Source organism: Silurus meridionalis, chromosome 22 (assembly GCF_014805685.1).
Source record: "Silurus meridionalis isolate SWU-2019-XX chromosome 22, ASM1480568v1, whole genome shotgun sequence".
Lineage (NCBI taxonomy): Eukaryota > Metazoa > Chordata > Actinopteri > Siluriformes > Siluridae > Silurus > Silurus meridionalis.
In genome coordinates, this window is record NC_060905.1 from 20,007,020 (window position 1) to 20,024,399 (window position 17,380).

General features: G+C 37.3%; 1 protein-coding gene and 1 long non-coding RNA gene across 18 annotated transcripts in view; one reads left to right on the top strand and one right to left on the bottom strand.

The window, feature by feature from the left end:
- Positions 1–5,228: 5,228 nt before the first annotated feature.
- LOC124376180 lies at positions 5,229–8,493 on the bottom strand. Of its 2 annotated transcripts, none has more exons than XR_006923787.1 (3): positions 8,362–8,493; positions 5,929–6,048; positions 5,229–5,291 (listed from the first exon to the last, which is right to left on the bottom strand). It is a non-coding gene; the product is annotated as an uncharacterized LOC124376180 (long non-coding RNA). The 2 variants fall into 2 exon arrangements; XR_006923788.1 differs by lacking the exon at positions 8,362–8,493 and adding an exon at positions 7,862–7,893.
- A 4,318-nt stretch (positions 8,494–12,811) lies between these two features.
- LOC124376177 (alpha-tectorin-like) overlaps positions 12,812–17,380 on the top strand; it is a 36,689-nt gene continuing 32,120 nt past the window's right edge. For 9 of the 16 annotated variants that reach the window (XR_006923784.1, XM_046835136.1, XM_046835140.1 and 6 more), the window contains exons 1-5: positions 12,812–12,939; positions 13,118–13,166; positions 13,545–13,571; positions 13,877–13,900; positions 14,260–14,286. Coding sequence is in view for 15 of the 16 variants with exons in the window: in XM_046835136.1 (XP_046691092.1) it covers positions 13,127–13,166; positions 13,545–13,571; positions 13,877–13,900; positions 14,260–14,286 (118 nt within the window). In the remaining variant the exon portion in view is untranslated. The remainder of the gene's footprint in view (positions 12,940–13,117; positions 13,167–13,544; positions 13,572–13,876; positions 13,901–14,259; positions 14,287–17,380) is intronic. The other 7 variants (XM_046835142.1, XM_046835144.1, XM_046835148.1 and 4 more) reach the window with 2 other exon arrangements.

A 17,380-nucleotide genomic window follows, 5' to 3' on the forward strand; every position in this document is an offset into this window, starting at 1 on the left:
TCTCTGAATGCAACAAAGAAAAGAGTCCATTGTTGGGATGGCAGAGGTCCTTCACAATCTTTCTAACTCTGGTCCTGCACCGTGTGCCGTAGATGTCCTGCAGGTTAGGGAGCTCGGTGTGGATGGTACATTCAGCTGAACGCACCACCCTCTGGAGGGCTCCATGGTGCTGTTCCCGAACCAGGAAGTGATGCTACCAGTCAGGACGCTCTCAATGGTGCAGTTGTAGAAAGTCTTTAGCACCTGAGAGGGTAGTTTAAAGCCCCTTAAGCGTCTCGGATGGTACAAATGCTGCCGGGCCTTCTTCACCAGGGTGTTGGTATGACAGGACCAAGAAAGGTCCTGTGTGATGTGAACACCTAGGTACCGGTAACTGTCCACTCTCTCCACTGGAGTCCCGCTGATGTTTAGCAGTTGGTATGACCGCTTCTGCTTCGTGCTAATGTCCACGATCAACTCCTTAATCTTGCTGACGTTCAGAAAAAGGTTGTTCTCCTGGCACCATCTCTCCTGGTTTTTAACCTCCTGTATGTAGGCCGTCTCGTCGTTGTTGGAGATCAGACCCACCACAACAGTGTCGTCAGCAAACTTGATGATGGTGGTGGCGTTGGAAGTGGCCACACAGTCGTATGTGTACAACGAGTACAGCAGGGGGCTCAGAACACAACCCTGGGGAGCTCCAGTGTTGAGGTTGAGGGTGGATAAGGTGTGTTTTCCCACCCATACGGCTTGTTTTCTGTCATTCAGGAAGTTAGAGATCCATTGACACAGCGGCTGGGAGTCCCAGGACCTCTAACTTACAGGTTAGTGTGGAGGGAATTATGGTGTTAAATGCTGAACTGTAGTCAACAAACAGCATCTTTTGTAATTCCTATTTCTTTGGTCCAGGTGGCTCATTGTGGTGTGGAGGAAATGAGCAATGGCATCCTCAGTAGAACGGTTCTGACGGTACGCAAACTGTAATGGGTCCAGTGTGCCTGGTAGTATATTTTATCCAAATGTATTAAAGCAAGAGTGTGTTTACCACTATGAGCAGGTTCTACGTATAACATTCTGACTTATTGATACTAAATCTAGAATGGACACAACTGCTGTTCTCAGTGGGTCTTCCTGATGATAAAAATGAATATTAAAATCAGACAATTAATGGCATGTAAAGTATATGCTGCTATGTGCTGTGTGTGTGAACAATTCAATTAATTTTTATTTGTATAGCGCTTTTAACAATGAACATTGTCTCAAAGCAGCTTTACACAGATAATGTGGTGATAAAAAATAAATATGTTCTTTCTAAGTGTTAGTTTGTCCCTGATAAGCAAGCCGATAGCAACTATGGCAAGTAAAACCCCCCCGAGATGGCATAAGGAAGAAACCTTGACTTAAACCTTGAGAGAAACCAGACTAAGAGGGAACCAATTCTCATCTGGGTGTCAGAAAGTTCAGGTTATAGGATCCAAGGCAGATGCAAAAAGAACAGAGCAGGAGAAAGGCTGTGCAGAGCTGAATCGGGAAACCGATTCAGGGAGCCGATTCAGAGAGCCGATGTGCGCGGAGGGTGAGGATGCCGAGCCGGAACCCGAAACGCGCGTGCAGGTCGAGCAGAGCCGAGCCGGAAACCAGAGCGCGTTCAACGCGAGCAGAGCAGAGCCGAGCCGGAAACCAGAGCGCGTTCAGCGCGAGCCGAGCCGAGCCGAGCCGAGCAGAAAACCGGAGAACAGAATAAACAGGTCAGAAACAAACAAAACAGGGAATACGCTGGAGAGTGATCAGGACAAGCCTAAAGACAATCTGGCACTGTCTGGAGGATTCAGGCGTCCTTATAAGTGCCAGAAAATTAGACGCCATTTCCGTGCAGCTGGTTGGGAGTGGGCGTTTCCTCGGTGATTGAGGCGGTAATGCCTGAAGTGCTCAAGCGGGCTGACACTGGGTTGCACTGAATGTCCATTTATTGCAGATATACAATGCTTGTGGGGTACAGTGATGGTGATCAGAAGCAAACTGTAGTTTTTAACTTAGTCAATGTAGCAGACTGTTGACATTAACCACAGTCCAAATCCATCCTCAAAGCTCCCGTTCTTACTCCGGAATTTAATGGAACCATGCAGCATTGATGAGAAACCGTCCCTGGTTGCAAAGAGTGGCCTCAAAATGAAGAGAACACTATCCAGAGGCAGGCCTGGACGAAGTGGGAAGATCCACAGAGAGGAGACTCTGGCAAGACTCGCTATGGCAGCATCTCTGGGATAAGAGACGACCCACCACACCACTGTCAACAAACCTGAGTGAACATGTGAGAGTGAGGGGATGACAGCATACAAATATCCCAGTTCACCAAACAATCTATATTCATGATCCCTCCAGATCTGAGCCTTTACCTAAGAAAAATCTACTGATAAAAAATGTAATTAATTTAATACGTTTTCAACCTTAACTTGAAGACGGAGACTGTGTCTGAATCCCCAACACTGATTGGAAGATTGTTTTATAACTGTGGGGCTTTATAAGAGAAAGATCTGCCCCCTGCTGTGCTCTTCATCACTTAAGGTACCAAAAAATAGCCTACACCTTTTGATCCAAGTAGGCGTGGAGGATCATACTGGTACAGAATTTCACTCAGAGCGAGACCGTTAAGTGCTTTATACGTCAGTAGTAGTATTTTATAATCAGTGTGAGATGTAATTGGGAGCAGTGTAGATGATTAAAACAGGGGTGATGTGGTCATATTTTCTAGATCTAGTGAGGACTCTTGCTGCTGCATTCTGAACTAACTGAAGCTTATTTCTGCACTTACTCCAACACCCAGACAGTAAAGCGTTACAGTAGTCTAATCTAGATGTATCAGAAGCATAAACTAGTTTTTCTGCATCCTGTAACAAGAATGCATCCTGCATCCTGTAACCCCCAACCCCCCTTGGAAGATCAGATCACAACCTGGTTCATCTCCTACCTGTGTACAAACCCCCTATGCAGGCAACCAGCTGTCTCCCGCACAGTGAGTGGCATTGGAGTGGAAGATGCTGTGATCTTCCTCCTAAATCGGGCTATTTCACACCTGGAAAAGGCTGGGAGCACAGTCAGAGATTCTAACACCATCCATCCTGTGATCCTGAGGGATAAGATGGTGTATATGGGAGTGGACAATCATCTGTCTAACTAGATATTGTACTACCTCACAGACTGACCACAGTATGTGAGGACTCATGATTGTGAGTCTGTCATGGTTGTCTGCAACACTGGAGCTCCACAGGGAACACTTCTGGCCCCATTCCTTTACACCTTCTAACCTGCAGACTTCATGTTCAGCTCAGCAACCTGTTATTTGCAGAAGTTCTCTGATGCCATCGTCGGTCTGATCACGGATGATGATGACAGGATATACAGAAAACTGATCCAGAACTTTGTGGACTGGTGTCAACGGAGTTGCCTCCAGATAAACACGAGAAAAACCAAAGAACTGGTGGTTTATTTCCATAGCACAAACAAACCAGTGAACATTCAGGAAAAGGACATTGTGAGAGTGGACTCTTACAAATACCTGGATGTTCATGTGAACAGTAAACTGGACTGGACAGATAACACTGAAGCAATTTATAAGAAAGGGCAGAGCAGACTCTTTCTGCTGAGGAGACTAAGGTCTTTTGGAGTGCAGGGAGAGCTACTGAAGACCTTTTTGGACCCTGTGGTGGCCTCAGCCATATTCTATGGTGTGGTCTGCTGGGGCAGCAGCATCTCTACTGCAGACAGGAGGAGACTGGAAAAGCTTATTGGCAGTTCAGCTCAGTCCTGGGGATTCCCCTGGACACTGTACAGGAGGTGGGAGAAAGGAGGATGGTAGCTAAACTATCATCATTACTGCAGAACGCCTCTCACCCCCTGTATAAAACCGTTTCATCTATTAGCAGCTGCTTCAGTGACACACTACTACATCCTAAGTGTCTAAAAGAGCGATACAGAAGGTCTTTTCTCCCTGCTGCTCCCAGTGAACCAGTCACCATAATACACACTGTTATTACAGTGGCCGTGCTTCTCAGCCACCATAGGGGATGCTTATAAGGTAGCAGGGCTTCATACAGTGGATAATGTTTTATCTGACAGCAATAAGCAATATGCAAAGTTAAGGGGTCAATAAGGGTCAGCAAGACTAACATTTATTACAGTAAAGAGTCTGGTCTATAATTCCCTAAACATATGCATGTTTAAAACCAAATGATCATAGTGAAATATAACTTCTACTCACCCTTAATCTTGATATAAAGAGATATAGAACTGCAGAGCATTTGACCTCCTTTGAGCCCTTCAAACTTGTCTTGAATCTTGATTTGTCCTTTTAATGGGGAAAAAAAGCAGAATAGAATTGTTACAAATAATGTACAGGCAAAAAGTAATTATAAAAAAATACCTGTAATTTGTCTATTACAGTATGTTAGGGTTTTTTTTTTTTTTTTAAGTATAAAAAACATATCAATTAATAAAATAACACTAAATATGTGCTCAACATTCCAGCCATAAGTACTCTGTTGCCTTGTACAGTAATTAATTAAAAAAGCAGCTACAAATGTTGAATTCCTGGGTTATTTCAATAAAATACTTTTTCCTGTGACTATCCCAGGAACACATGGTTTTTTTTGTAGATCATAATAAGAAAATACTGATTTTTGATCTGAGTTTGTGAAAGTGAAACATCATATGGTATCACTATATGTATGCTAATGCAGAGAACATGCAGAAATGCCACCAACTGATGCTGCCTCGCACAACTGTACACCACTTTAGACTATTCTACATATTGCAGTAACATGTAAAATGAAATCCAACTTAATTGGGAATTTTATTATCATTGTTGTGTAATATGGCTAAAAGAGATTGTTTGTTTGATTCTTAAATTAAATAAAATATTTAACAAACACAAATGGATTTTTTTTTATAGATAATTTGTTACACTGTAGAGCGATTAAAGGAGTGCTTTTATTTGATCATTTTCATGTTTGAAGATAAACCACTTTTGTAGGAAGATTGTAGGAATTATTTTGCCTTAAAATGTATAAACAAAATACAAACAATAATAAAAAAAAAACCTTCAAACATGATATTCAAATTTTGTTCTTTAATTCAATTCTAATTATAAGCACTGTGTGATCTGTAACACACACACACACACACACACACACACACACACACACACACACACACACACACACACACACACACACACACACACACACGTGTGTCTCTGCACGTTTCTCTTCCTCCCAGTTTCTGTCTCTCTCTTCCTTTTATCCCGTTCTTGCTCACTGCAATAAAGAACACAGATTAGTCAGATTCCCAACAGGTGTGTGATTCTTCCAACTCCACCCTCCATTCACAAACCGTCACTCGGCCACGCCCCCGCTACAACACATATTGATTTCAACAATAGAGAAAACATTCATTAAACCATACAACAGAAAGTGAAATGTTCTTATTTTTTGCTCTACACTGACCTGAACCTGCTCAAAGATTTTAAAATGTCAAAAATACTTATCAGACTTAAAATTTTACTGGATTCACATGAGTTTGGTTTTATAACGGTCAAAAAAAACGGTAAACACAAACCAGTTGTTACCGGGAACACAAATGCCATGACCTGAAACAGGTTCCACAGGTTTCAGTGTACTTATATTCATGTCATGCATGTTCCTCTTAACAACTATTGTCCAATCACACATATTTCGCCTCTAGGGTTGTTTGATTTCATATTATCTTTAACTCCCTTCCGCATTTCATTACAATCTTGGAAAGCCTATAGTTTGCCCTCAAATTCTGATTTTTTTTCATTTTTTTCTAAGGCTTCTTTTAACATGGGTGAGTAAAACTTCATTTCAATCCCTAAGTCTCACAAAAATCTTCTCATTCTTTACACTAAAGATTTAAAGAAGACTGGTTGCTCACCAACCCTCCTGTTGCTAAGAAGTTGTACGGATTTACACAGACCCTTGTTCCTTCTTCTCAAGGGAATCAAATGTTTCCATTCCCAACATTGTCCAGGTGCACACAGTCTACTCAGTGGCCCTGTAATGTTAACAAAAACAAATCATTCCGATCCCTGAGGGAAATTTTTTTTCGATATTTCCAGAAATTTTGTTTAAGTAACTTAATTAACTTTAAATAAATAAGACTTCAGTGTCCACTGAATCAACATTCCGTTACACTCTAGATGATGGAGCTCCCCTTAAAACCAAAATGACCAGGGAGATAAAATGAGCACAGTGGTATAATGATCATACGATCGGAAATTAGAACGTAAATGGCATCAGACCAAATTGACAGTATTTTGAAATAGCATGGATGGAGAATCTTCTGAGTTCTATAAAACCCTCATACATGCAAACCGTCAATATATAGTAATAATTTTATTAACTTTTTTAATAATAAAGTTAAAAAAATCAGGCAAAAAACCCAGACGATTAAAATAAATAAAATTTAATAAATAACCCTGTAGACAGCAGTGTAATTATAACAGACAATCAATTACAAAGTTTTACTCCTATTCTAGAGAACGACTTAATTTCATTTATTTCCTCATCAAAATCATCAACCTGCATTCTCAATTCTTCGTCTACAAGTTTTTTCAAACAGATAATTTCAGAGGTAATTGAACCTGTTTGAAATGGATAAACTCTACCATTAGCACTGGTTATGTACCTAAATCCTTCAACCTGCAGTTATCAAACCCCTAATTAAGAAACCTGACCTTCACCCATGTCAGCTGTCCATCTACAGTCCAATATCAAACCTCCTCTTTATCTCCAAGATTCTAGAAAAGGTTGTAGCACACTGAGAATCTACTGAGGAATAACATTTATTAAATGTATCAGTCAGGATTTCACGCCTCATCATAGCACAGAGACAGGCACAAGTTAAGGTGGTAAATGACCTGTTATTGGCCTCTGATCAGGGTTTTGTTTTTTAACTTGTTTTGCTCAACCTCAGTGCAGCTTTTGACACCATTGATCATAATCTAGGGTCTTATTTTACTTATTTGACAGTTTGTTGATGTAAATGGTGAGTTCGCCACACTCTCTGAGGTAAAGTTTGGTGTTTCACAAGGATCTGTCTTAGGCCCACTGCTTTTCTCTTTACATCTGCTGCCTCTGGGTGAAATTATACATAAACATGATATTCGCTTCCATTACTTTGCTGATGATACACAGCTGTATATTTCAGCAAAACCAGATGAGAGAGATCAGCTTTTGTTACATCCATAGTAGACTACTGTAACTTCTTTACTGTCTGGATGTTCTAATAATTGCACAATTATGCTTCGGTTAGTCATGCATTACTGAATAAGACATGGGTGATGTGGTAAAATTTTCTGGTTCTGCCTAAATCTTGGAAATCAAGCATTCCATAACACTGCAGAATAATAGTGTAGCAGGTAACCTCAATGCCTCATAGCTCCAGGGCCCCATCTTCAACCTGAATTTAGGTTTTCTGTTAATGTTAAGTTTTTGTGAACATTCTCCTTGTACACATGGGTTTCCTCTTGAATTGATCTCAATTAATTAATGGGAATGAAGTTATTTGAAATTGAGTTGACTCATCTGCTCATCTGGTCACATTAATCATCTTACAAAAATATATCACAAGCAGAATTGTATAATTTTATAGTTAATTTTATATGCTCATGGGTCTACTACAATGGCCGTTTTACACTTTTAGTCAGACTGGGGCCAAGCTTTCATGGATCTGTGTGTGGGAACCCAATGATAATGTTTTTGGCAACATTTGTATATAAAATATCAGTAGCTCAAGGTACCAATTTCTTTTTAAAGAATGATAAAAATCCTGTGTCCTGTTTTGATGTGGTGTTAATCATTGAGACCTTTCTTTGTTCTGGCACCAAGGAGGTGGAAAAAACTACCCCTAGACGTCTGAAAAGCTGAGTCACTGGTGGGTTCAAAAGGTGAAGACATTCCTCTTCCTGAAACACAAACTAGCACTTATTGTTTTATGTATTCATGTATTAAACAAAAAGAATAATTAAATTAAATATAAATGTATTTCTATAGCACTGCTTTGTTTCAAAGTAGCTTTACAGAATGTAAGGATTATAGAACAATGTTCACTTATATTTAAATCGATGTGTATTTATCCTTTATGAGCAGCCTCAAAAGCAAACCCATCTTTACCTGGGTGTCAATCAATCTTTAAAAAAACCTTGTTGAGTGTGAAATAGAAGTAGTGTGATTGAGTAATGTCCTTTCTACAGTCTTACGATAGTCAGTTGGAGTTGTGAAACCAGGAGCTCCTGAGCAACTCTTAAATTAGATCAATGCCTGGTTTCATTATACAGTGGGTATTTAAAAAAAAAAGTGTACACACCCCTGTTGAAATTCCAATGTGACAGAGAAGAAATTTCAGACCTTTCTTCACCTTTATTGTGACACATAACTTGAACAACTCAGTTTAAAAACAAACTGAAATCTTTTAGGGGTAAAAACTCTTAAAAATGGGGATTTGGCTATGTTTAGAATTAAGTAATCACATCCAAGCTCATGTTGAATAGGAGTCAGTACACACCTGCCATCATTTAAAGTGCCTCTGATTAACCACAAATAAAGTTCAGCTGTTCTAGTAGGTATTTCTTTCTTTGCTAGCTAGGTTTTCTTTGTTACATCTTACAGCAAATGCCATGGTCCACAGAGAGCTTCTAAAGCATCAGAAGGATCTCATTGTTATAAGATATCAGTCAGGAGAAGGGTACAATAGAATTTCAATGGTATTAGATGTACCTTGGAACACAGTGAAAACAATCATCATCATCAAGTGGAGAAATTATGGTGCAACGGTGATTTTACCAAGAACTGGATGTCCCTCTAAAATTTATGAAAAGACGAAAAGAAAACTGGTCAGGAAGGCTGCCAAGAGGCCTACAGCAACATTGAAGGAGATGCAAAATTTTCTGCCATTTACTGGCTGTGTGGTGCATGTGGAAACAATCTCCTGTATCTTTTATGTCTTTGAAGTTCAACATTGACGCCTAGCTAAATTATGCAAAAAAACACCAAATCTCCCAAATGCATGTGGAAAAATGTGTTATGGTCTGATGAACCCAAGGTTGAACTCTTTTGGTGCAAAGGTATGTTTGACACAAAAACACACTAAACAACACTGCAAACCAAAAAAACACCATACTTACAGCGAAGCATGGTGGAACTGGGGACTCAGTCAAGGTGGAGTGAATTATGAACAGTTCCACATACCAATCAATGTTGGTAACAAACCTTCTGGCTCCTACTAGAAAGCTGAAGATAAAGAGGAACTTCATCCTTCAGAACGACAATGACCCAAAGAATACATCAAATCAACAAAAGAATGGCTTCACTAGAAGAAGATTAACATTTTGGAATTGTCCTGCCAGAGCCCAAACCTAAATTTGATTGAAAATCCGTGGGGTGATCTGAAGAGGGCTGTTCACAGGAGATGTCCTCGCAATCTGACAGATATGGAGTTTTTTTGCAAGGAAGAGTGGGCAAAAAATTGGCAAGTTAAGAGTGCCATGCTCATTTTTATGCAACCACCTTTTATGAGTTTTGTATTTTTTTAAATGATTTTAGTTGTTTTTCCATTGACTTGTTAGGTTATAGCTCACATTAAAGGTGAAAAGTTCTGAAATCATTTATCTTGTCCTTTCTTTTTTTTACATTTCAGAAACCTGGCATTTTATCAGGAGTATAGAGACTTTTTATATCACTGTAGATTCAACACCAACACCAACTTCTCCATGCCAGAGTCTTTAAATATTCAATGCTGGAGAAACCGCATATGTAGAATGTTATTTAGAATCTTGATTAAGAGGTTTATCCTTGAAGTACAATGTATGAAATTTTTATTAAATAGGATCTAGCTGGAGCTGGTACAGTCCCTAGATGGTTTGGGATCCTCACTGGGTCGGCATCTTCTTTTTTTAGGGTCCAAAATCTTAATGAGGTGAATGAAGATTCTCTGGATGCCTTGGGAAGTCTTGTGTAGGCACGGCTAAAAAAAACGTCTTTAAGTTATGCTTAAACTGGGAGTGTGTCTGTGCCCTGAACACTGCTATAATTTCTTCTAACAAAGTTTTAGGCTGATTGTATCCTAAGTCTGCAATCTAAAGAACAGTGTTGATGTATTCATTGATTGTGAATTTAAAGCACTTTTGTATGTTGCTTTGGGTTAGGGTGTGTGCTAAATGTCCTAAATGTAAATGTAAAAATAGTCTAATAAACCTAACTGGGAAGCAAAAATTAAAAAGCAACTAAGGTTCGATGCAAAATGCCGGCTCAGATACAACTGCCAAAACACAAGCTATTCCAGGATATTCCACAAGATGGAAAAGTTCCTTTGACATGTTAGAGTATTTTAAGGAGCAGCAACCTGCCTGTATAACCCCCACTGTCAAGAAAGATAAAGAGGGGTGAAGGCATTGCCAGCCTGACAGAGGAAGACATGAGGCTAATCCAAGAGGTCATTAAATTGATGTCCCCTCTGAAAGTGGCAACAATGCTCCTCAGCGAAGGGGAAAAAAATCTTATCAAACGTCGAGTAATTTCCCAGATGAAGGAACGATTCCCAGATAAAGGAATGATTCATGATAGAGAATCTGAGCCTGCTGGGCCTGAACACCTCCCTCTGCAACTGGATCCTTGACTGGGAGATCTCAGTCAGTCCGGATCCACACTGAGCACTGGGACCCCTCAGGGCTGTGTGCTCAGTCCACTACTTTTCACTCTACTGACTCACAACGGTGTAGCAATGCACAGTTCGAACCACATCAAGTTCACAGATGACACGAGCATGGTCTTATCAGCAAGAACGACGAGTCAGTATACAGAGAGAAGATGCAACAGTTAACAACATGGTGTAGAGCTCTCTTTGTTATCTCTGAAAGATTGTTGACTTTAGGAGAGCACAGAGCGGCCATTCTCCACTGATCATTGATGGATTCTACGTGGAGATCGTCAAGAGCACCAAATCCCTTGGTGTTCATCTGATGAAGGAGTTCAACTGGTCACTCAACATCAGCTTCATCACCCAGAAAACCCAGCAGCACCTGAGAATGCTGAGGAAAGCCAATCTTTCTCACCCATCCTGACCATGTTCTACAGAGGGACAATTGACAGCATCCTGAGCAGCTGCATCACTGGCTAGTTTCAGATCACAAGACCCTACAGACGATACTGAGGACAGTATCTCTATGTATCTCTATGTTGATGTATCTCTATGTTGTGTGATGTAGCTCTGTGTTGTTTTATGTAGCACCAGGGTTCTGGAGAAATGTTGTCCCATTCCACTGTGTACTGCGTCAGATATATACGGTTCAAATGAGAATAAAAGCTACTTTTTCAGACAGGATTTTGATGGTTGCTACACATATCTCCACGACCTCCTCCACAATGCCCAAGCCCTTGATCCATGCGTCAAAGACCTGGCTGTCCTGGATGACAACACCACCATGGACATGAGATTTATGAATCCAACAGCAGAGGTGTTGAAGATGAATGAAAAGACTCAAACACTCTCTCCCCCTCTCTCATGTTTCTTTTTGGTTCTTTTATTTACCTGTGTCTTAAATTATGTCTAGTGTCAACTGTCAAACCAAACAATAGGTAACTATGTTTCAGTTTAGAGAAATCTGACCTATTTCTCAGGATTAATTTTAGAATTACTTCCTCAAGTGTTTGTTCTTTGTTGCAGAAAGTCAAAATATGGACCAAACAACAGGTAATAAACTTCACTTTAAACAGATGTGATGCATGTTTGGTGGTCGATTGTGCTTAAATATGTCAGTGTTATTGAATTGTCCATATGTTCAAATAGTCCATAGATACAGTATCTGCAGTTCTGTGTGTGTGTGTGTGTGTGTGTGTGTGTGTGTGTGTGTGTGTGTGTGTGTGTGTGTGTAGTGGTCACTCCAAGTCTAACTGAAGTCAAAAACCATGTGTTTTGTTTTCTTTCTTAGACAGCAATTAATCTTAAATCAGTTAAAACTGATTTAAACACTACTTAAACCACAATTTGATACACAGAAAATGGAAAAGATTAACCTCTGCAGAGAAACAGAGAAAAATAATCTTCTGATTCACATGACCAGACTTTTTTTTGTGATTTTAAATAGAGAATCTAGAAGTGTTTAAATATGCAGGTGAAACTATGAGCAGTTACTTCATGGCAGGGAGGATTTGACTTCAGTGTAACAGGAAAATAATTATTATAGATGAATAGGATGACCTTAATAAAATCTGGAAATCATCTTTTACAATCTCAAACAAAAAATTTTTTATGCTTTTTAATGTCAACTACTCTGAAATATAGAAGGAACCTGACCTGTGTGTGTTTGTATAGATCTTAAAAAAATCATCATCAAACAACTAAAAAAAAGACAAAAGGCGTATCAGAAGTTACTTCTAATGTATGGAAAGAGTTTAAAAGTAACTTCTGCAATCACTGATTATAGAAAGATCATCTTAACAGAAATACAAAATATATATATTTTAATCAAAATAAATTGTGCAGTTGTAAAATCTTTGAGCTAAAGCCAGGGAATATTGCCAGAGTGCAGTGTGCTTCCTGTTGAAGAGAACATTTGCATGTAACTTTACAACATCCTGTCCAACCAGTGACTGATCATCGAGTTACACCAGAACAATTATCACAAATGTATTGTGTAAAATATAATTGGCAAAAAAACAAGGAAATTAATATTTGACTTGCCCAAGAACTGGTTTGGGACATTTCTAAAAGTTGAAGTAAGTTATGTTCCACCCACTTAAAAAAGAAGTACATATATAGAATGATGCTGAGTAAAAGGAAATTGCTGCAGAAGGTACATGTAGATTCGGGGAGTGATCAGTAATCACACAGAGAGAAAGAGAGAGAGAGAGTAAATCTTTCTGAGGTTGCTCTGCAGTAGCTTCTCAGGTAAGAAGAAAAAAAAAGAGATTCTATTAAACATGGTGTACACAAACTATTAAAAATCTATTTATATGAATGAAAAACACAAATGTAATCACATTGATGAAAAATACATATCCATAAGAAAAGTGTGAAGATTTAAAAATAATGTCTCTGTAATGTTTTGCTTTGATGTTTTAACCAGTTATACACAATGATGCGTCTGATTCCACTGTGTGTGCTGATCATCCATGGTAAGTTTCGGACTACTGAACTACAGGTTGTCCCAAAATTCTCCATATGCAGGAAAAATGTACATTATTTACAAAACTTTCTCTAGATTTCCTCCCTTTCACTCCCAGTCAAGTTTATTTCCTGTCGAAGAATGACTTATGAAAATTAGTTTTTTGTCAAAAGTATTCTTAAAAGCTTTATAAGAAAAATCTATTTATGAAACTTTCGAAAGACAATTTGCTAAACATAAATTTCCTGTGATGTATTGACTCCTGTGGGACTTTTTTGAAAGCCTCGAATTGTTATAAAGGACAAAATTGGCAATTAGTGAAGCTTATTTCTAATGACAACTTTTTGTTTTAATGTTTAAAACTGGTAAAATATGATCTCTATTACAGTGGTACTAACCACAGGACAAACAACAGGTACATAAACTTTAATTTTACACTGTTTTTTTTTAAATATTCATTTAATTAATTAATTACTATTTTGTAGTCAAGGTATTAAATTATTCATACGTATGTGTCAATAGTATTCAGTATTGTGAAAAGTATTGAATCGGACATATTTTATAAGTGAGATAAACCATGTATCAAACAGGTATAGCAGATAACATTTGGAAAGATAAGACATTTTTCAGCATTGTTTAAATAAATAAAATCATCAAATGTTTTGTGGGTATTACGTGACAATGTATGTATTTTTTATTTTATTTATTTTTTTTTTGCAGTGGGGCAAACGTTCAACCAAACAGGTAAATAAAAGTAAATTTACACAGATGAGACAGTTTTGATTTAGAGAATATTTATTCAATGTCTTTTTGCCCTATATATATATATATATATATATATATATATATATATATATATATATATATATATATATATATATATATATCCTATATAAATATATATATATATATATATATATATATATATATATATATATATATATATATATATATATATATATATACACACACACTGTAGATGGTTGGCAGAAAAATTAATAAATACACTAAAAGACTGAGACATAACTGAATACTAACAGGATCTGAGAAATCCAACTTTGTCAGTGGTATTAAATTGTCTGTATATTTGATATTTATTTCAGCAGGACAACCTTTGAGCCAAACAACAGGTAAATATAAAAATTTTCATTAAATTTAGAAAGATTTCAGTAGTATTGACATAGGTAATGTAGGATTAAAAGGTAGCTTATTTATGCTTAAGTAAACATAACCCATAGGAAAGTTGCCCATAACACTAACTAGACATGAAAAAAGGGCCCCACCCAACACAGATGAAAATCACACACAAACAGCATGATTCATTAATGAGGAAGTTTATTATAAATGCCATAAAAGAGGATGGAGAACATGTCTTCTGTGAAGCTCGCCCCAAGCACAGGCCAAAAAAGGGAATGATACCTCTTCAGTGACATCTAAGACATTTGTGGAAAGCCTAAGCACTAAAACCATCAAAGTAATAAAGTTAAGAATATATTAAAAAAGTACTCATGAGCTTATGCAAAGTAAAAAAAATTGCTTACAAAATAATAATATAGAATAATCTATGAAATAAGGAAAAAGTGAAGTACTTGTGCATTATCAAATTGCACCAGCAAGCACTGTCCACCAAGCGAAGTAAAATAATGAAGTGAAACAGTGGAATACCTCCCACTTTTTGTTGACCAACCCTTTCGAAGAATCTTGAAGACAATGGTAATCAGAATTTACCTTTTGAATGTTGGAATATTTGAATGTTAATGATAGTTAAAAATACTTGGGGGAAGGTTTAACGTCCAAAGATTTCCAATAATGGTAGTAACTGATGGTAACTGAGTAGGGCACAAGTTAAGGAGCAAAATGTATAAAAACAGGAGGAAATGCCAGGTGTGGTCAGACCATCAATGTCATGACATGCAGATGCTCTTGGGCTTATTGTGTTTTTTTTTTTGGAGTATCCATTTCATTAATTAATTCATTACTATTTTGTCATGTTTTGTAGTCAAGGTATTAAATTGTTCATATGTATGTGTCAATAGAATTTAGTATTGTAAAAAGTATTTAATTATATATATATATATATATTTTTTTTTTTTAAGTGAGACAAACCATGAACCAAACAGGTATAGCATATAAAATTTAGAAAAATAAGACACTTTTCCCAGTATTGTCAAAAAAAGAAATAAAAAATCATGAAATGTTTTGTGGGTATTTAGTGGCAATTTTCCATATGTATGTTTATTTTTTTTGTTTTGTTTTTTGCAGTGGGGCAAACGTTCAACCACTTGGGGAGATAAAAAAGTATTTTATATATATATATATATATATATATATATATATATATATATATATATATATATATATATATATATATATATATATAAATATAAAGCGTCCTTTCCCAAGCTCAAGGGCGCTTTACAAGGTACAATATTTTAGATGAAATATAATAAACATACATAAACATGAACATATTCGTCGGACATTTGCCCAGGACGAAAGAACACATGCAGCTGCATGAAGTAATAGCAGAGACAACACAGACACAAAAACATACAGGACAAGAGATAGAACACTACATAGTACATGAAACATACACCACATTTCAGAAAAATGAAGGACTCCTAACACATATGCATTGACTGATAGTGGAGGTTGAAAAGGTGGGTCTTAAGCCTTGATTTAAATTCAGTCAAAGTGGTGATGGTTCTGAGTGCAATGAGTAGGGAGTTCCATAGTGTTGGAGCAATGACAGAAAAGGATCTGCCACCCGCAGAGGATAGACGGTATCTAGGAACCCATAGAAGTTCAGAATTTGAAGCCCGGAGTGATCTTGAAGGAACATAGGGTAAAAGAAGATCGGAAAGATAGGAGGGGGAAAGAGCATTTAGTGCCTTATAAGTGAGCAGTATGATTTGATATTTTATGCGAGATGAGACTGGCAGCCAGTGAAGATCAAATAATATAGGGGTAATGTGGGCAGATTTTTTATTGGAGGTGAACATTCTGGCAGCCGAGTTTTGTATGTACTGTAAACGTGAGATTGAGTGAGCTGATAGACCAGAGAAGAGTGAATTTCAATAGTTGAGACGGGACGTAATCAGAGCATGTACTAATGTTTTGGCATCATTTCTGCAGATAAAGGTCAGTTTGACAATGTGTTGCAGATGGAAAAAGACGTTTTAGAGAGGCTGCGAATATGGGCATCAAAAGATAGTGAGGGGTCAAGTATAATACCTACATTTCTAACAATAGCTGAGGGGGGAAAATCGTAGTAGCATCCAGATCAAGACTAAAGTCCACAGAGTTGTTTTTTATTAGAGATGGGGGACCAGTTATCAGAATGTCGGTTTTACCCAGATTCAGGCTAAGAAAATTTGAGTGTAGCCATTGTTTTAACTCGCTAACATAAGAGGAGAGTGAGGATTTTACATTAACAGAATCTGGTTGACAAGCAGTATATAACTGAATATCATCAGCATAACAATGATAACTAAAACCATGTCTACGAATGATGTTGCCAAGTGGCTGAATGTACAGAATGTAGTGGGCCAAGAACAGAGCCCTGTGGGACACCCTGTTTAAGTGAGACAAACCATGAACCAAACAGGTATAGCATATAAAATTTAGAAAAATAAGACACTTTTCCCAGTATTGTCAAAAAAGAAATAAAAATCATGAAATGTTTTGTGGGTATTTAGTGGCAATTTTCCATATGTATGTTTATTTTTTTTGTTTTGTTTTTTTTTTGGAGTATCCATTTCATTAATTAATTCATTACTATTTTGTCATGTTTTGTAGTCAAGGTATTAAATTGTTCATATGTATGTGTCAATAGAATTTAGTATTGTAAAAGTATTTAATTATATATATATATTTTTTTTTTTTAAGTGAGACAAACCATGAACCAAACAGGTATAGCATATAAAATTTAGAAAAATAAGACACTTTTCCCAGTATTGTCAAAAAAGAAATAAAAATCATGAAATGTTTTGTGGGTATTTAGTGGCAATTTTCCATATGTATGTTTATTTTTTTTGTTTTGTTTTTTGCAGTGGGGCAAACGTTCAACCACTTGGGGGATAAAAAAGTATTTTATATATATATATAAATATAAAGCGTCCTTTCCCAAGCTCAAGGGCGCTTTACAAGGTACAATATTTTAGATGAAATATAATAAACATACATAAACATGAACATATTCGTCGGACATTTGCCCAGGACGAA